The sequence below is a fragment of the Chanos chanos genome, chromosome 6 (genome assembly GCF_902362185.1).
Source record: "Chanos chanos chromosome 6, fChaCha1.1, whole genome shotgun sequence".
NCBI lineage: Eukaryota > Metazoa > Chordata > Actinopteri > Gonorynchiformes > Chanidae > Chanos > Chanos chanos.
Window position 1 is genome coordinate 25,857,058 of NC_044500.1, and position 27,500 is coordinate 25,884,557.

Below are 27,500 nucleotides of genomic sequence, written 5' to 3' on the forward strand. Positions count from 1 at the left end.
GACTGTACATATACACTCAGAAACATCCACGCACACATGCACGCATGCACACACACACAACACCACTTTCACAAGCACCTTTAATACGGTAACCATAGAAACGTTAAGGCAACGAGAGAGAGAGAGAGAGAGTTGATGCATGTGTGAAGTATGCTTTATCAATAGAAACGCAGGAAGGCGGGAGGGAGGCCGAAACTCAACTACTTGCTTTCTTTCATCCAGCCCCTAGGATGAAGAAATCAGCCTCAGGGAGGGAGAGGGGGAAAGAGAAAGAGAGAGTGAGAGAGAGAAACAAACAAGAATGTGGTGGACAAAGCAGAACACCACCCTCTAAATGACATCGACATCAACTCCAGACAATACCCCATCACAACCAAAACAATTACAAGTCCTCCTTCACATCAGGTCTTCATCAGCATGCCTTCACTCCAGTTCTTACAAACAGCCTCCGCAAACATCTCAAACAACGCTCAAAACTCCTCTACTGAACTTCATTCACACTTAACATGTGCTTCACTGACGTCATTCTAATCTGATCTGTACACAACAGCAGAGGAGATGCCACATCACCGTCAAGTCAATTAATGGCTTCCCTCCGGCAGCCATCCGCAATCGAGAACACATTCTCTCTCTCTCTCTCTCTCTCTCTCTCTCTCTCTCTCTCTCAGGAAACGGAGGATGTGGTACTCCTGGAGAGAGAATCTCACATTTCCCTCCGCTTGAGCCAGGGTCTGTAATGACAGATAAACCAAGAACTTCCTCTTCCGTTAAGGTCGGAAGGTCAGATCGACGTGTCTGCATTCACGTACCCTGAAGCTTTCCCATCATTAACCCACATACACACTCTCTCTCACACACACACACACACACACACAAGTGATTCCAGGTGGGGCTTTCAGCTCAGTGCTCTGTCATTTGATCCCAGAGGGAAAGAGGTCAGACCACAAAGACAGCACACACTGTACCAGCATCAGAGAGCTTTTAACATGAGAAATGCACACCATCTCCCAGCCCTCAGACATACAGAGCAGAGAGCAGAGAGCAGATTCACTCAACCCCAAGGCTGTGGATTTTTTCCTAATTAGCATTGAAATCACACCTTGGACCCAGGACTGGGAGGCACAAAAAAGCCATGTGTTTGTTCACATTAAGGTTTGCACTGCAGCACGTTTTCTTTTTTTACATTAAGGCACTGGTCAGTTGCCAGAACTTTACATCTTTTTTCCTATTTTTTTTTCTTTTTTTTTTAAGATAGAACACATTCAGCAACTACCTGTGGTCACTGCAACTTCCATGACAGTGATGGAAAAAAACATTTTTCCTTCCATACGAAGGAATGCACTACTGGAGTACGCAGTTAAACTCCCAGCCATGCTATGGATCTCTCCCAGTAAGACAGTGGAGGCATTCTGCTGCCCTGTCCTACTTACACCACATGTATACCCGAGAAAAACAGATGGAGGGTTAAACGAAAACACAGCTTTACTCCCTGCAGAAACAAATATTTATTTATTAATGTATGTGTATAGGTGCGCACGTAAGCACGTATAAAAACACACCTGGGAGAAAATCACACACAGGGCCATAAGCTCCAATGTCGATGGCAACAGTACCCAGCACCTCAAACAGAAAGCCACAGCAGCTCTGTGTGTGTGTGTGTGTGTGTGTGTGTGTGTGTGTGACAGGAATTAAAAGCCCCTTCAGAAAGAGCAGCCTGAGCAGGATAATCATGAATATTTCAACACAAACGAGAAGATGAAATGAAAAGATGACAAGCTTTCACTGTGAATATCTCTGCACTCTCTCTCTCTCTCTCTCTGCAGCAAGGGCTAACTGGGCCAACAGGAGGTGAGCAGAAATAAAGAGAGAAAAAGAGAGACAGAGAGAGCAGCTTGCCTTCAGAGCTCTCTCTCTCTCTCTCCTTTTCACTTCTTTTCCTCCTGCTTTCTCTCCACCCCCACTTCCTTACCAGAAAATCAAAGAGAGAGCAAGAGCAAGAGCGAGAGAGAGAGAGAGAGAGAATGAGAATTCACAAGTGTGTGTGTGTGTGTGTGTGTGTGAGTGTGTGTGTGTGTGTGAGTGTGTGTGTGTGTGTGTGAGTGTGTGTGTGTGTGCGCGCGCGCGTGAGTGCGCGTGTGCATATGGGGGAAAAAAAAGTGTCGGTATAAAGAGAGGCAGAGGAGATGGGGAGAGAATGATAAAAGAATGAAGGCAAAAATGAAGGAAGAAGCATCCTGGAAGCAAAGCCAGCAGTGTTTATCAGTGTCCTGACTGAATGCCTTCATTACCACTTCACAGTCACCATAACAGGCCAGCTGAACACACACACACACACACACACATTCACCTGAATTCACATTCCACTGATGTGATTAAGGCCTGAGGCAGTGTGTGTGACTCTGTGGGCGGGCTGGGAGTTGGGAGGAGCCTCGGGGGACGGCCAGTACAGCACTAACCCAAACACCAGTCCAGTGTGGGGAGGTGGACTGCATCACAGCCTGCTTCTCTGTGCGTATGTGTGTGTGTTAGAGTGAGAATGTGTGTGCATGTGTGGTGAGTGTGTGAGTGACTGTGTGCAAGCGAGTGTGAGTGTGTGTGTGGAAGAAGAGTCAGAGTTAAAGAGTTGAATCTAATCTCAGAGGACCAGCAGTGAGGGAAATGCCCTGATACAGAAACATCGTATTACATTCCGGACATAATAAAGGACAGTGTGTGTGTGTGTGTGTAAGACACAAAACAGTGAGGTCTTTGTGAAAAGCCTTGCGCGTGCGTGTTGAGTTGAGGACTTTAGCGTGTGAACATGGGGTGAAGGCAGGAGTTCGCCAGCATATGACAAGCATGTGACAACTGTGTTTCTCACACACACTGCAGGACTCCAGACTGTGCATTTGCAAGCCTTTAATTCTCAGAGTCACAGAAACATCCAAATACATAAGAATGGACATTCAGGATACACTTATGACCTGTGCATTTGGGCTGTCTTACATATGTAGTCCACCACTGTGTATACATGGACGGACACAGACACCTTCAAACCCACATCAGTCCCTACAACTCTGTGTCTGTTTGTGAGAACAGAGAACGTTGATACTGCATGTCAGAGAAAAGACCAGAGAGAGAGAGAGAGAGAGGATTTTAGATTTTTTTTTTTCATCATATTGCCATAAACCACTTCTCATATAAGTATCCCACTCAGACAGATATTACCGAATTTCACTTAGCAAAAAAAGCGTCCAAATGTAATGGTTTGGTCACGAGGCCGGCCTGTGCTAATTTAAACAGCGGGAGAATGGAGAGACTTCATCTCCAAGTGTTGAGGGTATTTAAAAAAAGTATCTATTAGCCAGCAATGCCTAATCTGATAAACGTAATACCCCTCGTTCACACGGGAAATCATTTCATTTCATTCCGCTCCAGTCATAGACCGACAGATTAACACTGACAACGGCTTAATCTGGACGGATGCTTTTCTTACTCCGCATTAATTGCAAGTGCTAATTCATTATTTTGCTTTTTTTTTGCTTTAAGTGATTTAAGATAATGAGTTCTTACATACGGTTTCATGTCCTAAGAAAGCGAGGCTGATTTTGTTTGTTTGATGTCTGTATGCGTGGATGCTTGTGCACATGGAGGGAAAGAGAGAGAGAGAGAGAGGGAGAGAGAGAGAGAGGGAGAGGGGAGGGGGAAGGGGTGTCTGTCATGTTGTTATAAAGTTTGAGACGATATGGTGTTTGGTGAGCTCCCATGCTGGAGACAACTCAGCGTAAATGTTAAAATGCTCCGGCAGTCAGTCTGAAAGTCAGGGGAGACAGCTCCAGATCCTCAAACTGTCACCCACCCACTCCACTTAGGTCAACCTCAGAGAGCGCAGAACTATGGCTACAATTACACTACACAAAAGATAGAAAATAAACACCTGTCTCGTCTCCACTTCACAACGCAAAACCAATAAAGTTAGGCATCTGGGTCTTGTTTGGATAAGGAACTAAGGATTTATGGGATATGGAGTTCATCCACATGCCAGACTGGGTCAAAAAGTCTACAACTATCCTGGCTCCCAAGCAAGCAGTCAACTCAGACATTGCCTCGCTAACAAGAAATATAAACACATGTAAACTCTACGCCTTCAGATTCATTATATATGTCCTATTTACTGTGCGCATACACTGACAGGACAAGCGATTTGTGCTTCAACTACTATAGTGTTAAATAGTTACGTAAATGGAACAAAGGCCTAGAGTGTTAACGCTAGCAAAGAAGTGTAGATAATATACCAACACCAAAATCCGATATAAAATGTGCAGAGAAAGACCGTTGTGTCACTTGGATGCGTGTTATGATTTCGGACACGTTTTATGAGAGTTTTTTAAATACAGACGGACTCTGAGTGTGACACTTGGGTGGCCAGGAAAAGAGACGGTGCTAGTTCGCGTTAGCGTATGCTAACATTGCTCTTGACCAAGACTCAAACTGTGGGCTGTTATGGCTAACTGTGGCACAGCAGTCACGGAGGCGTGTAGAGAACTGCAGATACATGGCACCGTTAGCAACGAGGCTGTGTGTCTATGTCGTCCAGAACAGCACTCAACGCACTAAAGCTAAAAGATGTTTATTTTCCGCTCAAGAGGTGGGGGGTGGGGGAACCTAACGAATAAAGCTACAACACCTCAGTAGAACGCTGAACTGTTCCATAGGAAGCAGTTTACGACGTACCAGTACTTTACTGAACGATCCGCGATTGCCCGTGTGAGTGAGTGACGATACTATTTTCTCATCACTTCAAAGTTGTCGGCCTAGATAACTGTGAACGTGAACCTCAAGGTAGATCAACATGTTTTTGGTGAATTGAAGACGTCAAGCATATCTAACCTTTTTAAAACACATGTATTCCAGCTAAAATATTAATGATTCATCTCTCCCTTTTTCTCTCTCTCTCCTTCCCTTTTTTCATAATGAAAGATTAACCCCTCCGAGTATTTCTCCATTCCTCCTACGGCGATGTGCTGGTAGCAGGAGTACGTCATTAAGGGGAGGAATGGAGTGTAGCGAGAGACTTGGGCTCTCGTCAGAGTTAATGCTTTTTGACAAGGAGACGATCCACAGCTGGAGCAGAGTGACTGTGCATTTGGCCATAGGCTCAGAGCTATGCGAACAAACCTATAAATTTCATACTACAAACAGCAGCTCTACAGAGTGATACTACACAAACACACACACACACACACACACACACACATGCACACACAGTACCTCTGTGTGGAGAGACAGCTGGTCAGGACAGCAGTGCTTCAATTAATACCACCCCCAACAAAATTCCAACAAAAGCAAGGCATAGACTGGAGGGGTGTGTGTGTGTGTGTGTGTGTGTGCGCACAGGGGAGAGATGTTCAACACCATTTTAATAAGCTCCCTGCTGTACTAAATGTGTGTGTGTGTGAGTGTGTGTGTGTGTGTGTGTGTGTGTGAGAGAGAGAGAGAGAGAACCAAACAAGTTCCCCATTGAGACCTTTCCATCTTTTCCAGCACATTGAAGTTAAAAACACCTTCATTAGTTGCATAGAGCCCCAAACACTGTGTGTGTGTGTGTGTGTGTGTGTGTGTGTGTGTGTGTGTGTGTGTGTGTGTGTGTGTGTGTGTGTGCGCGTGCGCGCATGCGTCAAGCTAATCTCACCTTAATGAGACTAAATGATTAGAAGAATGGAGATTTAAAAAAAAAAAGTGAAAGAGTGAAAGAACAAGGACAGGATATGCCTTTTACCGGAATGACAAAAACAACTGATCTGAGCACCAATCAGCAAGACATTTTGGCCTTATAGAAAAAAAAAACAGCAGAGATGCAGAATATTCACGCAGAGCTAATGTGGGTTCATTAAAGGCCACAGGCTTCACACACACACACACACACACACACACACACACACACACACAGAGTGACACATACAGAACGACACACACAGAACGGAGGCGAGCTGGAGATAACCTGTTTCCTGGAGAGCACAAGCAAAGCGTTCAGAATTAAACACGCTCCGCTAACAGCTAAGAGGAGCAAGACCAAATCAATACTGTGAATTAGACGATAAGACACAAAGAAGCAGAGGTGCAGCATTTTCTTTCTCTCTCTCTCAGAATGTGTGTGTGTGTGTGTGTGTCCGACAGTAGAAACCATAAACACACAGAGGTGTATTGTGGTCAGTGGTTACATTAGTACAGTATATACTGCCAATGCTATTAAATCTCTCTCTCTCTCTCTCATACACACACACACACAAAGTCATATTTATAGCCCAGGTCATATAAGTGTTTTAAAGGTATGTGGGTCAGTAGAACAGGATTACTGATAAAGTCAACACTGCGCCAACTCTAAACAAATGATTACATCAATGTACCAGATTAGGATTATGCTCAGGAATTACTGCCTGCATCTATGACAACATAATCTCCCATTTACACTGACTTTAGCCTTAATCTCACTTAGTGTAAATGAAGCACCTGTAGAATAAGAGTCAAGTTGGCCAATTGGAGCACTGATTTAATCCTTGCCTCTCCCTGATTGGTTGTTTTGTGTGTAAATCCTTGGTGCTTTTAAATTGGAAAACAAATCATGTAAAACTATGCTACATTTGCTGTTTTAATCAAAACAATGCCTTGACCTGGCTCCCTCATACTGTGTAACTGTCTTCTGTAACAAATAATCATATAATTATATTTTTTTACATTAAGCTAGAGTGTTATTAAATAAGACTAACTACTGTGATTGATAGTAGAATAAAAAGCCAACGGCACACCAACACACTCGACAGATGGTTAACTGCGAATGAGACATATTCAGCAAACAGAAACAAATAAGAGATGTTTAAATTGTAAAGCAGCGGAGAAATCTCCCCCTCTCAGTCTCATCTGAATCTGACTGTCTTGCTCGCACACATGCATGCACACACGCACGCGCACGCACACACACACACACACACACACACACACACACACCCACTGACCCCAATGGCTGTGACTTGGCTAGGTCTCTCACAAAGACACTCTCTGTGCTGGAGAACTCGTGCTCCTTACAAACACAGTCACCCAGTGTGTGGTGTGTGTGTGTGTGTGTGTGCGCGTGGCAGTGCGCATGTGGGCGTGGGCCCCTATACAGACAGACTCTGAGACTGCAGTCTCCAAATCAAACACATAGAAAAATGGATGGACTAAGAGAGAGAGAGAGGGAGAGGGGAGGGGGGGGCAGGGACCTGTCCATGACCTGGCACCTGCCTGACAAACACTCGCTCATGATTCAACACAAAGATTGACTGTGTGTAAACACACACACACACACACACACACTCACACAGTCAATATCAAACTGGACATTCATGTGATTAAAGAGGCACTACCAAAAAAGACAGAGAGAGAGCAAGAGTGAGAAAGAGAGCACAAGAGATAGAGAGCAGAGGAGGAGAGGGAGAGAGCAGATAAGGAGAGAGAGAGAAAGAAAGGGAGGCAGTCTGTGTGCTTGACTGAAGTAATTCAGGATGACAGGGAAGCCATTTACTCAGAAAACAACGCGTTGCAATGACCTACTCAACCCACTGAGACCCCACAGAGAGAGAGAGGGAGAGACAGACAGAGAAGGAGAGAGAGAGAGGGGGGACAGATGGTGAGAGAAAAGCAAGGAGAAGAATAAGATGGAATGAGACAGACAGGACATAGTGACTCACGGAGAGAGACGACAAAATGTTGACAAGAGGGAGTGAGGGGAAGATGTGAACAGATTCCCTGGGTGTCTGTCTGCGTGAGTGTGTGAGTGTGTGTGTGTGTGTGTGTGTGTGTGTGTGTGAGAGAGAGAGAGAGAGTTACCCTGGGGGAGTGGGTTGGTAGGTGGTTGTGTTGATTCTGAACTCGAATGTTTGTAAATCTAGGCGAGGATAGAGAATCCATCTGTTTGGCTATCAGGGCTCCTCTACAACAGCTTGCCCAGACACAATAGATCCAGACTGGGTTACTCTTCGTACTCATGCCCCCTGAAACACTACACTGCTGGAACACCAGAACCAATGGCCAGAAGCACTCCACTCCCTAACATCCTTATCCAACACAGTTAACTCCCTAACATCCTTATCCAACACAGTCAGCACAGACGCAGTTAACTCCCTAACATCCTTATCCAACACAGTCAGCGCAGACACAGTTAACTCCCTAACATCCTTATCCAACACAGTCAGCACAGACACAGTTAACTCCCTAACATCCTCATCCAACACAGTCAGCGCAGACACAGTTAAGTCCCTAACATCCTCATCCAACACTGTCAGCGCAGACACAGTTAACTCCCTAACATCCTTATCCAACACAGTTAACTCCCTAACATCCTCATCCAACAGAGTCAGCGCAGACACAGTTAACTCCCTAACATCCTCATCCAACACAGTCAGCGCAGACACAGTTAAGTCCTAACATCCTTATCCAACACAGTCAGCACAGACACAGTTAACTCCCTAACATCCTTATCCAACACAGTTAACTCCCTAACATCCTTATCCAACACAGTCAGCGCAGACACAGTTAACTCCCTAACATCCTTATCCAACACAGTTAACTCCCTAACATCCTCATCCAACACAGTCAGCGCAGACACAGTTAAGTCCCTAACATCCTCATCCAACACAGTCAGCACAGACACAGTTAACTCCCTAACATCCTCATCCAACACAGCGCAGACACAGTTAACTCCCTAACATCCTCATCCAACACAGTCAGCGCAGACACAGTTAAGTCCCTAACATCCTCATCCAACACAGTCAGCGCAGACACAGTTAACTCCCTAACATCCTTATCCAACACAGTTAACTCCCTAACATCCTCATCCAACACAGTCAGCGCAGACACAGTTAAGTCCCTAACATCCTCATCCAACACAGTTAACTCCCTAATAAAACAGACATCACCAGACAACTAACTACTACTCTGCAGATTCATGTGAGTGTCTGACTGGACCTGGTTTAACAATGACCATACACACAATGACCATACTCACACTGGTTTAACAATGACCATACACACGATATATATAAATCTACACACACTGGTTTAACAATGACCATACTCATGATATATATATAAATCTACACACATTGGTTTAACAATGACCATACACACAATATATATAAAACTACACACTGGTTGTCATATAATTTTCACACAGACAGTGGTATAATATGGTAATACACAGACTGGGTTATTATTCATGGGTGCTATACAAACAAGCACACACTAGCGATTATGTTGCAGTCTAGACCACCTAAACCGAGACCAAGTCATGACCAAGACCAGAGTGTATCGAGACCAAGACAAGAACAAGACTTTGAGGGGTTGAGACCAAGTTAAGACCAAGACCAAGGCAGGACTAGACCAAGTCAAGACCAGGACCAGACCAGTCCAAGTCCCACACTACATGACATACTTACGATAAAATGTGGAACATGCAAACCATAGGCACTTCTCAAATTGATCTGAAAGATCCACATTCCCATAAAAACACCCACATACAAACACTAAGAGCTGAAATCAACTTAACCATCTTTATTCAACACTCCTTTTCCCTTTTCTATGTTTTACCATCCAGTTAACACAGTGCAATGTTTTGTGCAAGCGCTTTTTAACATGCTTTCTAAATTCACAAATTCGACAACTTTCACAACTGTATTTATGTGTTTATTTTATCATTACTAGGGTGTTATTGACATAAGTTGAAATGAAATATCTACATCTCAGTTGGTCACTAGGACTAGGCCTGACCTTTGAAACTGACCCCAAAAGCACTTTTTTGACATATCTGTTTTCACAAATTTCTGAGAAGTTTCACAAATTTGACAACTTTCACAATTGTATTTTTATGTTTATTTCAATACTAGGGTGTTATTGACATAAGGTGAAAGGAAATATCAACATCCTTCGGTTGGTCACTAGGACTAGGCCTGACCCTTGAGGTTGACCCCAAAAAGTGCTTTTTTCAGGTTACGTGATTTCACAAATTTCTAAGAAGTTTAAAAACCCAAGCCTGACTCTTGAGGTTGACTCATTTTAGATATATATTCCAATTTTACTTTTTAAAAGAAATTTCACAATCATACTTTTATGGTCATTTCATCGATACTAGTAAGTTATTGAACTCTAAGTTGAAATAAAATGTCTAGATGCCTGGTTGGTCACTAGAACTAGGTCAAACCTTTGAACAGAAAGGTCCCAAAATGTGTTTTCAAAAGTTATTGTTATTATTGAGAAGAGCAATCACAAGTAATCTTTACTATTGTTTAAAAGAGACACTGAACATAAAATATAAATATTCAAAATTTGTTGACCACGCCTGGCTTTATACTTCACTGATATTCTGCTTGCTTTCGAGTGACTTTTATTTATCTTTATTTTCTGTGCAAGACGAACGGTGGAATAAACAGTAGGATGCAACAACATGCCTTAAATTGTTATTCATTTCCATTTAACGTCATGTTCGAACACTATCTTAATACAAGGCAGGATAAATAAACTACTTGCACATTATGTTAACTTTTAATGAGATAGAGATCTTGCTATGTGGTGAATGTCAGGTGAATGTCTAATTTCAAGCTAACTTCACCGCAGTTGATATCCCTGCAGCTGTGGTCTTGAAATAAAATTCCGAGTCCTCTATGTCTGACAACGCGACAAGACCAAGTAAAAATGCGGTCGATTCCAAGACGAGACCGAGACCTTCAAAAAGTGGGTCTGGAGACCGGTCTTGAGACCAGGTCCGATCTGAAGTACTACAACACTGGTCTAAAGCAACGCATGTGCTCAATGACGTTATTAAAACATTCTCATTCCAATGGATAATTTCATTTTGGGAAAATGCGGACCGTCGTCTGAAACCCGAAGTAACGTTTTCCTCCTCAGTACACTAAAAATCTACTGAACCGCGACCACAAACACTACAGCACAAACCAAACCATTGTTACACCTCGATGCGTAATTTAATCGACTTTTCATTAAAGAGAGAATCTTGGATGCTAATTTTTTTCAACACTTCACTTTCACGCCTTCTGTGTTGCCCGTCTCAGTGGGGCGAAACAAGCTATGACAGTCAGACTCTAGGAAACAGCCCCCCTCCGGCCACTCATCCGCTCTCCACTGCCCAGCCAGCCTGTCGCGCAGTCAGGCATGGCTCTAGCACTCTTGGCCTGATTGGAGAGCCCTTGGAGGTCCACACAATCAAGATACCAACCAAAGAGGAGCAGTTAGACAAGAACAAGAGGGTTAGTGAGAAAACGTGTGTGTGTGTGTGGAAGCACACTGCACACCGTCTTGACATTCCTGTCTCTCTCATGTTTCAAAACTCAGGAGTGTCTCATTGAACTCTGATCACTTCTCTAAAACCTGCAGCTCATGTGTCTGTGCTGTTTCACACTGAAGGAGGAGAGTGTGGAGAGAGGAAGAGAGAAAAACAAAGAGAGAGAACAGAGTTCACATTCCAGTGTTCTTACAGGAGCACGGATGTTTAACTAATGAACGGGAGAATCATCCTGAGAGAGAGAGAGAGAGAGAGAGAGAGAGAGAGAGAGAGAGAGAGAGAGAGTGAAGAGTGTGAGGGTGCGAGTGTGTGTGTGTGTGTGTGTGTTTGTGTGTGAGTGAGAGAGAGAGCGAGAGAGAGAGAGAGAGAGAGAGGGGGAGAGACAGATAGGAAGAACAGAGGCCCTAGGTAGGGAGAAAGGAACACACACACACACACACATAGACTTTATTTGGGCTAAGAGTGGTTTTTACAAAGTGAGGGTGGAGCACTAGAGAGAAGCCAGAGAAGAGAAGACTATACAAACAAAGGTCTGTACAACATCAGAACACTCTTTCTCCCTCTCTCTCTCTCACACACACACAAACCTCTCCTTCTATTTCTATAACATTAACAGCTGCACAGGCAGAGACGCAGACACACACACGCACTGGCACACACACGCAGACACACACACATGCACGCAGATACACACATGCAAACAGACACACACACACACTACATGCCTGGGGATTCGCCACAGCCTGTCCTCCATTTCACATCTCAGTACATCCATCGTGTGATGCCTGACTGGGCTTTTCCCCCCTCTCCTTCTACACTTTACTCTCTTTCATATATTCTCATTTATTCTCATCTTCACACGCCCACACCCACACACACACACACACACACAATAATGAAAATGTCATAAGAGTTTTTCTCTCTCTCTCGTGTGTGAATATCTACTCGGCTACATTGAATTGTCCTGGTTGTGGTTTGAGTGTTGAGCTTAATGAGAATTCACAGCATCTGGAACCTTCCAATAGAATTTCAACAGCCTGATAAGAGGAAAAATACGGTCTCTGAAATCTTACCCATAGCATGACAAATGCTTTCCATTCCCTGCACTTCTGCCCGTATGGGCTCAGAGTACACACACACATACATACATGCATGCGCACAAACACACATGCGCACACACTCATTTTTCCTTAGAGATTATTAATGAGGATAAATCAATGACACAGTCTCAGAAGCAGAGTGACTGACTCAATTACAACAAGTGGAGAATCCCAACTCAATACCATCCACCTAAACAATTCATTAACACACACACACACACACACACAGAGCTACAAATATATACACATGCAAGGAAATGGGGAAATAAAAACCCACAGACACGCACACAAACACATTGTCATAGTCCGTCAGCCCATGCCTTCTTGGTTTTAGAATATTTTTGCTCTCTTTCTTCCTCCCTCTCTGTTTCTTTCACTTTCTTTCTCCTCCTCTCTTTCTCTCACTTGATCAGAGACTTGGTCACGTCTCAGAGCTGGTCTCTCCGTCCATGCCTGTGCCGTGCTCAAGTGTTTGTTTCCAATAAACCTTCAGTCCTGCAGGACTGACCGACAGGGCTGTCACTCACCATTCATCACACTTGCTTGTTCTCTCTCTCTCTCTCGCCTAATGCACACAGCAGTCACAATCTCTGTCATCTTCATCATCCAAAGATATCCCAGGTCAGTGAACTGGGCTGTCACGCTTCCAGAACCCTCTCAGCCACGCAAAGTGCTGCAGCCCAATGTCCAATACAGCTGCAGCCAGAGGCAGTTCTGGTGCCTTTCAACCTCCAGTACAGAGACGACCCGTTCACAGTGCATGACAACAATGTGTAATGATGATGGGAACAAATGCTGGTCAAGTCTCTCAGCTGGGTTTGAACTTAGACATTGACACATGCAAAGAGGAAAGACTAGAGAGAAACTAAAAACTTAGGCCAGAAAGGAAGCAACCCAACAAAACTAAACACTGGGCTGGTCACAGAGTTCAGTCCATCTAGACCAAAAACCGGATCTTCACACAATCACAAGACTAGTCAGGAATATTCACGTTTTCCAGACATCAACCAAACAGAAAAAAACATGCCTTCTTCAAAACAGGGTTCTTACCTTCTTCATCCTGCCATTGCGTGTGCCGGTGAAGGCCACTGTGTTGCCGCGGTAATCATACGCGGCCACAGAGGTCATGCCGTCGTCTTTATCCACATACAGAGGAATGCCTTCAATTGTGCTGGTGCCCCCCAGAGGCTGGTTAAAGTCCTGTCCGCAGAAATTGTCATCTATCTGCAGAGGCTGGAGAGGAAAGACAGAACAGAAAGAGGCATTAGTGTATGTGTATGTCAGACAGAGAGAGAGAGAGAGTGTGACTGTGCGTGCGTGTATGTGTGTGTTTGTGTGTGTGTGTGTGTCACAGCTACGGCGTAGTCAGGATGAGAACACAGAACAGGGCAATTTCCCCTAACAAAACAATAACATATTTCTACATTGACGTAAGCAAACAAACACAAAGGCAAGAGTGAAACCACTCAAACATCTCAATGCACACCCACACAAACTTCTCTCTCTCTCTCTCTCTCTCTCTCTGTTTCTCAAAGCTGAAGTCATCTAGGAAATTCCTGTGACGGTTTTCTGAGTCAAAGCAATGCAACAAAAATCACATGACTGTGAGCTGGACTTAAACAAACCAAAATCAAAAGTTTTATGACAACCACTCCCCGCAGACTGTCGTAATTACTAACCCTATTTTTAAATACTTAAATACATGCTTTTTAACGGTAGCTGAGTAACTACACCTCAGTTTCACCGCTCCAGTCTACGACAGATTTGTTCACAGATATCTCTGGGAACTTCAGATTTTCTTCACTAGGCTCAGGAAGTTCCCATTTGGCCAAGTCTACGGCTAGTGTCCTATGAAGGGAAGAGAAAGAAGCCTTTCCACTTGGCAAAACAAGACCGCTGCTTAGCTAGTGTTTTCGCATTTCTGCTCCTGAACATCCAAAACACAGCACTTTTGAACCCTCTCTATAAAGAGAGAGATAGAGAGAGAGAGAGAGAGAGAGAGAGAGAGAGAGAGAGACTGCTTTTGGGAGGTTAACGTATAAAATTGCCAATCCAGCCAAATACATCGGCAAACAAAGTTTGAATAAAATTCATATTTTGGTTTCTTTATAAACGTACCATTAAAAGGTGCAAAAATGACCATTGGAAGGAGATGCAGAGAGTTCTTTCAAACCAAATTATTTTGACTCAAAAATAAACAGTCTTTAAAAACGGATCCTTTCATGAACTGAATGAATGAATTACCGAATGACTGTGCTACAAGTACGGTTTTCCTTTAGTTACAAAAAACTGTCACTAGAAGGGTGTGAGAGAGGCCATTCAATCTATGTGTGTGTGTGTGTGTGTGTGTGTGTGTGTGTGTGTGTGTGAGAGAGACCATTTAATGTGTGTGGTGTGTGGGTGTGTGTGCATGCATGTGTGTGTGCAGGAGTATGCACCTTCCTCTCTCCCATGACTGGGAAGGAAGTGTGCAAGTCTTTTTAATCCAGTGGTTTTATCCATACACTGCAAAAGCTTATCAATACACAACATCTGATTGATCCACAGGGAAAAAGATAAGGGAGCTTTGTGCAGTCTCTGTCTCTCTCTCGCTCTGTCTCTCTCGCTCTGTCTCTCTCTCGCTCTGTCTCTCTCTCGCTCTGTCTCTCTCTCGCTCTGTCTCTCTCTCGCTCTGTAGCTACTCCTTAACTCGGTTTTATTTGTTTGCCTCCTTCCTGTGTTGTTCTGGCTTCATGTCTTAACTCCTTCTATCTTACAAATTGTTCTCTCGCTACCTCTTTCCAAAACCACTGCTTGCTGCAGAGAGCTCACATCAATACCATCCACCATCCACCCCCCCCCCCCCCGCCCCTTTTCACTGTTTTTCTTTCTCTCTTAATCCATCCAAAAGGTCTCTACCTCACAGCAGGAAGAAAGGGAGCAAAAGAAAAGAGGAGAAGGGTAAAAAGGAAGGAAGAGCCAGCGGGGTATCAATTCACTTAACAAAGCTCCTTTCTCCCCGTTGGGCAGAGGCAAGCGCTTGTCACCGTCTCTACACAGACATTTCGCGCCATGAATTAGCCGTCTGTGGAAGAGGGCAAGATGGCCCTTCACTTGGAATGGCTGTCACCTGTTTTCACCAAAGTCACAGATTTCCCGTGGCACTCGGGTGACTTGGAGATTTTTTCCATTGAGGGTCTCTACACTTAATAAACATCAATAACTGTGTAGTCTTGTAGCTCGATTTTGATATGTTGACTGGTTTTGATGTTCTCAAGCTGAGATGGTCATAAACGTCAATCCAAACCATTCACTAGATGTATTGGCTAGCCTAAGTGCTAAGCGAGATCAAACTACGAATATCTGTGAAAACATTTGTTTTAAATCTATGGGACATTCAAATGGTGAATTTGTCAGGTGGTGTGCGCTTGGTTACTACGAATGTACTGATATCGCCCGATAATTGCTGCTTGTAGCCTATGACAAAGCATCGAAAAAGGTTACAAAATTGACAGCCATCACATCATATTTTTGGTCTTTACCCTAAAAAAAACCTGCATGTCGTAATAGGGGCTATAAGAAGAAGAGGCAGGCCATAGCAATAGTAATGACAGTCTGGTACTCCAGAAACTACGAGCACGCTAGAAACAGCCAGTCTTCCTACCACATAACTTGTAGCCACTTCCCAAAGTCCAGGAGTCAAATGTTAATGTACGGAAGTTGTGCACATGTGGATAATTATGCAATCATTACAGTAATTGCAGCAATGTTTCTGTCTCACCTTTGAGGGTCTGTAATGCGATAGGTTATTCGTTCAGTGCGATTAAAATGTAATTAATCGGCTTATTCAAGTGCGCCAAATGCCATTTACTGTGTAAGAATAGCGGTTATTTTGTGTCGTTTGTGTCAACAAACCTTGCAGGTGCGATACACAAATCATTTGGCTAATCCGAATAGATTCATTCATGAATGTGAATATCAAATCGGGTCTCATGTTGATTAAAAGGACAGACCTTGTCCACAGAAACACACCGAACTATCTATCCCTAACCAACCCAAAAACCCCTAAATAACGTTCGGACTGCTGAGGAGTCCGTTATGCATGTAGTGTATTCGGGAAGCGGTGGTGGAAATCTCCTCGCTGGCTTAGCTCTCAGGCGGGCGGCTAATGCTAGCACGGCACTGGCACGCGGCCCAACCTATCCCATTGTAAACTCCTGCATTCCAGTGCAACCACGCGCGACTTGAACGTGAATGGCGTTTCTAGCGGTTATGGCTGTTCGGAAAGCCGTCGGAATCATGGATCAAAGGGCAAGGATTAAAATAAACTCAGAAAGAGGACGAGACTGTGAATGAGTTTTGGGCGAAGTTAAGCCGGCATGTTAGACCGCGTTTTTGTGTACACAGAAGGTAGGACAGATATGCAGTTATTACAGAGAGATCTTTTAATGAGTCAGTCTAGAGCGTTCCGGTTACGTTAACACTGATGCTCAGCTGACAGCGCAATATTTTATGATTTATGACAGGCACAGTCAAATTATGTATGGTAAATATCTAACATAAGATCAGAAAAAATGGAAAGAGCTGTTCTTCCATACAATGCAATTGAAAGACACAGAGGAGGGGGTGGCAATACTCGAGCTCCCTGCTGTGTCTGAAACACCCTCTTCAACCGACAAATACAATTTTTAAAAGAGACAAAGAGAAAAGGTGTTCTGAAGTCACTTGTTCCCACACATCACACACACACACAAACACTGACTCCTATCCCTCTGTCCTGAGCTCCACACTTGATGATTCTGAGCTCCCCCAGAGTGTCACACTTGACTGACAGTAGCAGCAGCAGAGTGTGTGTGTGTGTGTGTGTGTGAGTGAGTGAGTGAGTGAGGGAGAGAGAGAGAGAGAGAGAGAGAGAGAAAATTAGAGGTGGAGACAGAAAAGGAGGGATGTGTCTAATCTCATACCCAAGCATGTTGTCTGCATGGTTCATACATTTGCCACTGCTTGATAAACGAGTTATTTATAAATATGGGAGTGTGTGTGTGTGTCTGTCTGTCTGTCTTCTTTGCATTTTTAATATAGTAGACACACACACGCACACACAAAAATGTGAGCACGCCTAGCAGTGAGGTGAGAACTAATGAGGGACTAATGAGGGCACACATGGGCGGACTGACACACACACACCTCCTACCACTACCACCCCAGACACACACACACACACACACTGCACTAATGGCCTCTCAACAGATACAGTCCGTGAGAGAGAGAGAGAGAGAGAGAGAGAGAGAGAGAGTGGGAGGAAGAGAGCCATTACTGACAGAAATGTTGACCAAACGCCATGTAACAATCAAAACACAAACACACACTAATGTCCAAACACACACTACTGTCCAAACACACACTAATGCCACAGCCTTTATGAGGGTTGATTATATGTCTAGCAAAGAGCCAACACCACATATACACAGAGCCTGGCATAGAGCGTTAACAAAACACAGCTTTCCACATAACTAACACACACGCACACGCTCACGTGCACACACGCGCACACACACACACACGCACGCACACACAGAAATGGAAACAAAAAGAGGGGGGAGAAAAAACAGAAAATTACATACCCAAACAAGAACAGGCAACTGTGCTCTCAAATTGTTTCTGTATAACAAAGCAAGCACTAGACTTTTAACTGCCAAAGTTAAACATGAACCACGAATTCACCCAAACCCACAACATAAATGCTTCCATCAGAGCTCTGAGCTGAAAGAACCGTCCTGTGACGGTGACGTGTGTGTGATAGGCCCCAAACAGGCCATGTTTTCTTCGTGAGATGTCAGAACACACCCTTGTTCCTACACAGTCTAGCTTAATGTTGACATACAGTGCATCGCCGACATACAGTGTGCGCACACACAGAGTCAACACTGAAACATGCACACACAGACTCACAGTGCTAACCCTGAAAAACATGTGTGTAAACACAAACACACACACACAGTTAACACTGAAAAACATGTGTGTAAACACAAACACACACACACAATTAACACTGAAACATGCACACACGCACATACACACACAGTTAACACTGAAACATGCACAAACGCACATACACACACAGTTAACACTGAAACATGCACACACGCACATACACACACAGTTGACACTGAAACATGCACACACGCACACACACACACAGTTGACACTGAAACATGCACAAACGCACATACACACACAGTTGACACTGAAACATGCACACACGCACATACACACACAGTTAACACTGAAACATGCACAAACGCACATACACACACAGTTAACACTGAAACATGCACAAACGCACATACACACACAGTTGACACTGAAACATGCACAAACGCACATACACACACAGTTGACACTGAAACATGCACACACGCACATACACACACAGTGCTATCCCTGAAAAACATGTGCGTAAACACAAACACAAATACAGACACACAAACACACACACACATATCCAGACAGAGGAACATTATATAATTACAGTTGTAACAGGTGTCATTTGAATGAAATGTGGCATTTGCAAGTGAAATATTACAGTAGGGCGGGGGTCTGGGCTTATTGATTTCATATTCCATTAGGGATCATAACTAAGCCTCCATAACTCTCTCACGTTCTCTCCCTCACACACACATACACACACACACAAACATACACACTCGTTACAGTGCAATTAGACAAGTCTTAACACTTTTACTGTGTGTTAAACAACTGTGTGTTGGTGTTTGTGCTTTCCATCGGACACATGAATGTGTATGTGTGTCTGCTGGAAAGCAGAAACATTGTGTGTGTGTGCTTCCAGCCAGAACAACTTTGTGAGTGTGTGTGTGTGTGTGTGTGAATGTGTGTGAGGCAAAGATCATAATTCAATCAAAGCCATGTAATGTGTTCTGCGTTACAGTGTGGAGTCTTGAAGGCTGTGGTACAGAGACCCATTTAACAGATTAAAATTCCAAATCTGCACTCCACAGAGTGTGCAAACACCAGATAAGCACTGCAGCACTGCCGCTCAACAGATTTGTGCTCCTAATTATGATGCAAACATGCATACAAACACACATACACTTACACACACACACACACACACACACACACACACACATTTGAGAGTGTGAAGTAGGTAGGGTGGTTGTGCAAACAGATTTTGGACTATTCAGAGGATTTCTGGTGTGTGTGTGTGTGTGTGTGTGTGTGTGTATATATATGTGTGTATATAATTGAGAGTGTGTGTGTGTGTGTGTGTAGGCAGAGAGCATAAAGTATTACGAGTCCTGATCCCAGCTATTGTTAAACATGACCGCAGTCTGTAGTGAATCATAAGACAATACAAGCTAATACGCTAATATGTTAGCCAATGAACGATGAAAGTCCGAGTCACATGACCATGTCTAGAATGAGACGTATAAGGAAGACTCCAGACTGAGTTAAGTTACATTTCAATGATCCGCGCTTAACTGGTCCAGTTCCTTGGTCAGAACCAGGAACCTGTTTCTGGGGAGAAGACAGTGCTACTGACCACACCGGCCCATGGTGTGTGATACATGAAGAGGAGGAGGAGTCAGTGATGTCAGCGCTGAGATATGTGTCTGTAACACGCACGTGATGTCAGTGCTGAGCTATGTGTCTGTAACACACACGCTAAGGGACAGGAAAAGACTGAGCATGGATTTCATTTGAGGCAGAGTCTGTAGCTTCACTCAGGAACAACTGGCCCTGTCATGGTTTAATAAAGGAGTAAAAGCGATCAGTTTAAGAAAACGCTGAAGAAAAGGAAGAGATGAAAGGAGCGCATTTGCCCTGACGTTAATGTTAAAATGATGGAGTGAGTGATTTGGTCAGTTCAGTCAAGACACTGTGGGGACACACTGCACAGTCCTCTCCATCCAAACAACAGAGCATCTAATCACTCATAACCACTACTATTCACACACTCCCGCTTAAACACACATACACACACAAACATGCATGCACTGAACACCTCAGTCTCTCTCTAAACTCAATCCACACATACAAACACGCATGCACTGAACACCTCAGTCTCTCTCTAAACTCAATCCACACATACAAACACGCATGCACTGAACACCTCAGTCTCTCTCTAAACTCAATCCACACATACAAACACGCATGCACTGAACACCTCAGTCTCTCTCTAAACTCAATCCACACATACAAACACGCATGCACTGAACACCTCAGTCTCTCTCTAAACTCAATCCACACATACAAACACGCATGCACTGAACACCTCAGTCTCCCTCTCCCTAAACTCAGTCCACACTTGCGGCTTCATTCCTTTTTTCCCCTCTCCTTTCTCTCTCCTCATGTGTCTTTGTGTCTCTCTTTCTCCACACCTCTTCACTCAGTCCTTCATCTATCGGTATTGTTAAGCCCTCCGTCTACCCTCTTCCCCTCCTCTCCCTCTCTCTAGCCCTCTCCCTAGCCCTCTCTTCCTCTCCCTCTCTCTCTTTCTCTCTCTCTCTGAGGGGTAATGGTAGTTATTGACTGGATGCGGCGTCTGCAGCAGCAGAAGGTCATGTGTTTATTAATAAACTAACAAAGCAGCCAGAGTGTTTCCCTCAGCAGGCCGGGGCGCTCGCTCTCTACGCCCTCTAAGCCTCTTTCCTGTGGGGAAAATGTCACTTCCTCTGCCTAAATAGGGAGCTTGTTGACTTCCATACCAAGGTCATGGTAAACTGCCTCTGCACAGAAGCCTACAAGGGCAGAATGAGCAAAATGTATTTAAAGTACAGTACATACACTGTTGAAGGAGGGAGGGACTGTTTCAGTACTCTCTTCAGTCTCTCATGGGCTACTGTTACGCCAATCAAATAATGCGGTGCATGAAAGACACCGACAGGTGTGTGTTTGAGTGTGTTGGAGAGAGATGACACACTTGTGTGTGTGTTTGGTTAAATTTGACAATGGCAAAGGCCTGTCTCTGATTTTTCACTGGCATCTTTAACATACTTTGAGACATCATCAGACACTGGCTCTCATTTCTGCAACAAACGTACGACAGAAAACTGGGTGTACGGTCATTTCAATGCAAAGCTCGGCATTTATCAATACGGACGTGAGCGGAGACTACGATCAAATCTCACATCAAGTCTCAACTCGTGTACGCAAGTTTTCGAGTCGTGGATTTGCGGTGCAGCATGGTGGCAAGTCGGAGAATTGTTATTAGACCATATATTCTGACTGGCATCTAAGCGTATATGCATCTGCATATTCATCACTTAAGCATATGTAGCCTATGGCAAACTATTTTAGTCTGTAAAGGCATGCATCAACTAGTATATTTCATATATCCTAACTCAAATAAATATTTTCAAATTGTTTGCAATTAATGGGGTTAACAGGTTTTTTTTGGTGTAAGATTTATTTGTTTTTCATTTTGAGATAGCCTACTTGTTAAGCCTGGCAAGTGGTGACATAATTACAAGCAATGGGTGGATATGGAAGCTCTAAGATGCTATGAATTTACATTTAATTTAGATGACGTGTTATGCTTCTTTGTTGCCTCGAGATCTCGAATTAATTATGTCGTTATCTCGAGAAAACAAAGCTTCGTTATTTCGTGATAATGACATAATTAAGCCGAGATCTGAAGAAAACAAAGAAAAATAATAAGTTATCACGAGAAAATGGAATATAAATTTAATGTAAATTCATGGCATCTTTGGGCTTCCATAGGTAGGCTAACCGATTTGCAATGTGATTGGTTCAACTGGACTTGCGATGTTAGCTTCTATTTCAAGGTCAGAGAACCTTCTCTTCTTGGACGTATTATGCCCCTCAATGTCGTAAACTCTAGGGTGAGATATGAACGTTTCATGAATCACACATGAACTCTGTCATAAGATGATTTCTGCGCTCAGATCTGCGCTGTTTTCCACTTTAGATTGATAAATGAGGGCCACTGTGTCTATGTGAGAAACGGAATCCGGGTGTGTGTGTGTTTTTAAAGAGCCAATGAGGGATTTAGAAGCTGAGATGGTGATTAATCCTTTGTCGCCACATCTCACATACACGCACACCCACACCGCTCCAGACTCCCCTTCCCAGCCCATCAAATCATCCCATGACCTAACCTAACCTGACAATGTCTTAGGTTCACACAAGGGTCACAAGGTCACAGCAGTTCTGCTGATCACCGTCTTTACCTTTGACCTGTCCGATGAAGTCCTGCTACCCAAAGCATTTGCCAATAAAAACACCACTCATGCTACAGTGGTGACACAGTGTCTGTACAGACCCATGGCGACAACCTGTCCTGAACCCTCACGTCAGTCTGCCAACTGACATTTACTAACCATCATCTTTTTTACTGCCCAATTTACCTGCCCTGAGATGACAAACTCTGACTATTTTTTTCTTTAACACTTCAAAATGGCCCCTCATGGTCTAACCCACTGTCAAAAACTCACCACACAACTGAATTCAAACACTGAGGAAACCTGAATTCAAACACTGAGGAAACCTGAGTTCAAACACTGAGGAAACCTGAGTTCAAACACTGAGGAAACCTGAATTCAAACACTGAGGAAAACTGCTGCTTTTCAGCCAAGCAGATTTAACCCTCACTGAGGGTCTCTCTGGGATCCGACGTACAGTCTGAGCTGGATTCGGAGGACTAGGTTCACATTGAGGTCTACATGATGACAAGTCCAGATTTCCCCTTCTAACTCAACACAAAATTCATACATATGTAGGATTTCCTGTTCTACCCCTCAACTATGCTCACTCTGCAGACAGAACTTGAGCTAGTCCAAGAGAGGGGAAAGACAAAAAAAGAAAAGAATAGAGTGATCTGGAATGGGGGAGGGGGGGGAATGATGAGGTCCTCTTCAAGTCTGAGTGCAGGATTAAATCAGGGACACTGAGAGGCGAATGAAAGAGAGAGAGGGTGAGAGAAAGAGATGGATGAAGAGAAAGAGATTAAGCCAGTCATAGAAAGAGAGAGAGAGGGACACATGAGAGAGACGACAGCCAAGCCTCAATCCCAGAGGACTCTGATGGCAGAGAAGACAGGATCAAGAATCTCTAAATGAATTAGTGTGTCTGTGTGTGTGTGTGTGTGTGTGTGTGTGTGTGTGTGTGTGTGTGTGTGTGTATGAGAGAGAGAGTCCAAAAATCCACTCAACGTCTCTAATGATGTTCCCATCAGACTGAAAAACAAATGAGAGGAAGCAAATCTACATTCAGTGAAAACCAAAAAAGAGAAGGGGGGGGGGGGGGGGGCACAGACAGAGAGAGTGCTGAGAAAACAGTGGTTAATCTCACCATCACTGTCCTCATCCCTCACCCACATCACCCACACACTCATCTATTTTCACTGCCAACATTCACAAGCAACTACAGCATCAGTGATTGGTCGACCACAAATACACTGACCAATCACAGTCTTTTTTTCATAAACCATGATTTTAACCACAGCCAGTCTGTCTGCATTGTATATGGGAGAGTCACAACTGGCTATGAGGAAATAACAGATTTTACTTATGATGTCTGCTCGTCTAGAGTTAACTTACATAACTTTATCGTTTTTGCTTCTCAGTGATATGCAACTCTGAGCTAGAGAGTGTACTGCTATGATCATATCCATCCAATCTTTACTCCAACCGCCCAAAACAATCAGAAAAACAAAAAGATCCAATCATTCATACTTTCAATCGCAAAATCCACACAACAGTCTCAACAAAAAACCTGTCACATTATACACATGCACAAAACAACAACAACATATCAAGGTTTGCACTTACTGAGTTGATGCAGGCTAGTTCCTTGTTGAGGAGCCAGGGTAAAGACAGCTTGCCTTCTCCTCTGTAGCACGACTGAATCCTCTCTTTAATCTTCTCCTTGATGCTGCGCAAGGTAAATAGGCAGAGGGCGGACTCCTTGGGCGGCTTGGCCCGGTTCTTCTGACCCTGCGAGAACACAGTGAACAGGATGTCCTCCTGTTCCGACAGGCCCAGGGACCTGGCCAGCTGCTTCCCGGGACGGCTGAGGTAGGCGTCCTGGATGAGTCGGTACTCCACCCCGTCCTTGGTGCATCCGATGGGGAACTCCACGTAGGAGTAGAACTTCGGGTCATCCACGCAAAGCCGCACAATCTTGGAGGTGAAGAACTGTTCTCCGCTGGCGTCGGGGGAGGTGAGCTGGGTGTCCAGCTGCAGGGTGAGGTAATACACAAACTGCTCGCTGCTGAAGCCATAGATGTAGTAGATGTCGAAGGTGGGAAACTTCGACAGCGTGTCCGAGGGGATCTTCAGCTGCGAGGAGACGAACTCGTCCTGGTAGACGAAGCTGAACATGTCTGCATTTTCCTCGTTAGCCATCAGCTTGCGGCTGGAGAGCGTGGGGAAGTATTCCGACTTGCCGTCAATGGGCGTTCCAATGAAAAGCTTGCCACCAGGGCCATCCGAGATGATGACGCCAGACATGGTTCCGGACTCAGCCACGCTGGACAGGTAATGTTCCTTACGGTGGTGTGGCTCGCCCAGTTTAAACAGGTCGTCGAGACGCAAGAACTGGCAGATGCCCTGCGAGGTGCTGCCGCAGGCAATGAGGCGGTTGTGGGCGTAGTCGACCAGCAGTAACTTGTTGACGTTGTTCACCTGGGTCAGATCGTGGGGACAAGACTGTACACTGGGCGGAGGGTAACACCTCTCGTTATCCACCACGGGACCGGTCATGTGACTTCGCAGCTTAGTCAAGTTACTGGAGAGTTTGTAGATCCAGTTGACAGCGCCGACGTACACCTCCCCAGTCCTGTTGTGAATGGCCAAGTGTGTCAGGCCCCAGTCTGGCGGCGAGAAGGTTTTGAATGGTTCCACAACTGCTCCGGACGGCGTACACAGGAGGGGGAGCGTGAGCAGGAGTCTAAGGAGGACCGCTCCCCCTGGGGTCAGGGGACGGGGAGGCCCCTGAGGAGGCCGCATGACTGCGCCGACGAGGCAAGGTTGGGTAGGTGTGCTCTTCTTCACGGTTGAATCGCTCCTCGTGCGGGAGACCAGGTTTTACGGCGACAATATTCAGAAGGAAAGACACGGAGAGGGAAAATAAGTCCTATTGATCAAAAATGCTCCTCTCTCTGCTGTCATCTACTGCTTCATCCACCGAAACTAACCGGGGGCCCTGGAAGGCAAAAAACACATTATGAGTACAAGTGGAACATATCCTATTGATTATGCATTGGGCCTAAAAGCCAGATAGCAGAGAGAACAGGAAGGGGAAGGGAAGGGGAAGAGAGGGGAGCTAAGACGACATCTTCGCTGGCAAATAAATGATTCAAACTCATGTGGCCAGAGGGGAGGAAAGGAGAGAAACCATGACTACATTTAATTACAGAGATGGATCGTGTGGAGGCTGAGGGGAGATTAGAGACTTCACAGTACACAAACTCATCAGCCAATGCAGCGGGACCGCGGATACCGTGTCTGGATCTCTTTAATAATTCCACAACACATCCATTATCACTAGGTGTGTGTGTGTGTGTGTGTGAGAGAGAGAGAGAGAGAGAGAATGAGTGAGAGAGAGAGAACAGCTTCTCTTAACAGATTAAGTTTTAATAAACACACACACACAGAGACACACACACACACACACACCATATATAGCTGCAGGGCCCGTCACTGAACTTTCCTGCTGCAATTTCAACGTGTCTCTGAGAATATGAAAAGTTGTAACCATGCTTTTCAAAAAAAAAGAAAGAGAGAAATGGAAAGATAAAAACAAAAACAACAAAAACAAACATAAGCAAAAGAAAGGCGCCACAAAAGAGGCATTTTTAAAATATCAATTTTAGCATGTCAACATGACAACAGTTTTAGCACGAGGTCCCTGGGGGGGAGCGTTCACGCCCAGGAAACCGCGGACAATTTTACACCAACTTCCACAAGACAGGTCCCACTGCATTGCTCTGCTTTCTGTCTTTTCATTTTCTGACTGTTCATGTAAACACAGTGTAATTACCCAAAGTTATTACTCACTGACAAATTGCAGCCAGGATTGATTCAGTTACAATGTGCAGGGTTAAGGCTGAAGTTGGTTCTAATAAGAGTATCATAGTTAAACTAATATAATTCCCATTACACTGTATTATCATTACGTCTCATAAGGAATTCAGTGCATTAGAATATAACGTGGTATCGCTTTACCATCGGCAGCACCGTACAGACCGAGTTCATGTGTTCTGTAAAGGTTCTGAACTTAACACAGCCAGAGGCACAAGTGCCAACCACTCACTGTGTGTGTGTGTGTGTGTGTGCGTGTGTGTGTGTGCGTGTGCACACGAGAGACCCGCCAGACTTCCTGTCCCTGCTGATCACAGTCTAGCAGTGTGACCGAACCCAGACGGGCTGCCAGGACAGGGCTAACCCAGCGTCTGTCAAAGACTCTCTCACTCCAACCTCACAGGGATCTGAACGAGAAACTCACCACCCACGCACGCACGCACAGACGCACACGCACGCACAGACACACACACACACACAGAATAACCAATCTGGCCACAGCTTAGTCACCAAGACAAAACTGATCACAGAAACAGACCATCCTCCGACAGCACACAAATCCGTCCAAACACTGCTGACACAACACAGAAGAGAAAAAATATACATATCAGTTCTCTGGAACCACTGCCCTGGTGAGAAGAGCTGACCTCCTGACCTTTGCCCTGGATCCTCTTACACAAAAACAACGAACAGAGCTAACTATGAAAATAAAAAGCGAACAAGAGAGGAGAGAAAGAAATGAAAAAAAATGAGCAAGAGAGAGAGAGAGAGAGAGATACAAAATCCTCTCTAACACAGATCCAAGGATTAGATTATAAAATACTTTCTATTGTTGTTGACTCATCCTAGACAACCATAATACAGCACATACATGCTTGAATTATCAATGTTTCTGCCTAATGATTATGGACGAATAAACACATTAAACATGTGGAGATGAGGGATTATCAGTAATGCGTCTATAAAAGGTTGACTGATTTAGATCACGCTGCTGTTTTCCACTTTTAATGCAAATCCTCCCCACACTACACCTAGAGCTGCTTC

General features: G+C 44.4%; 2 protein-coding genes across 2 annotated transcripts in view; both read right to left on the reverse strand.

Moving 5' to 3' along the window:
* LOC115815235 (plexin-A1-like) overlaps positions 1-25,382 on the reverse strand; it is a 124,873-nt gene extending 99,491 nt beyond the window's left edge. The window contains exons 1-2 of the mRNA XM_030778193.1: positions 24,204-25,382; positions 13,462-13,644 (exon numbers count right to left, since the gene is read on the reverse strand). Coding sequence (XP_030634053.1) covers positions 13,462-13,644; positions 24,204-25,382 — 1,362 coding nt within the window. The remainder of the gene's footprint in view (positions 1-13,461; positions 13,645-24,203) is intronic.
* Positions 25,383-25,552: 170 nt separating this feature from the next.
* Positions 25,553-27,500, reverse strand: part of LOC115815236 (glycine-rich cell wall structural protein 1.0-like) — a 51,250-nt gene continuing 49,302 nt past the window's right edge. The window contains exon 2 of the mRNA XM_030778194.1: positions 25,553-25,578. Coding sequence (XP_030634054.1) covers positions 25,553-25,578 — 26 coding nt within the window. The remainder of the gene's footprint in view (positions 25,579-27,500) is intronic.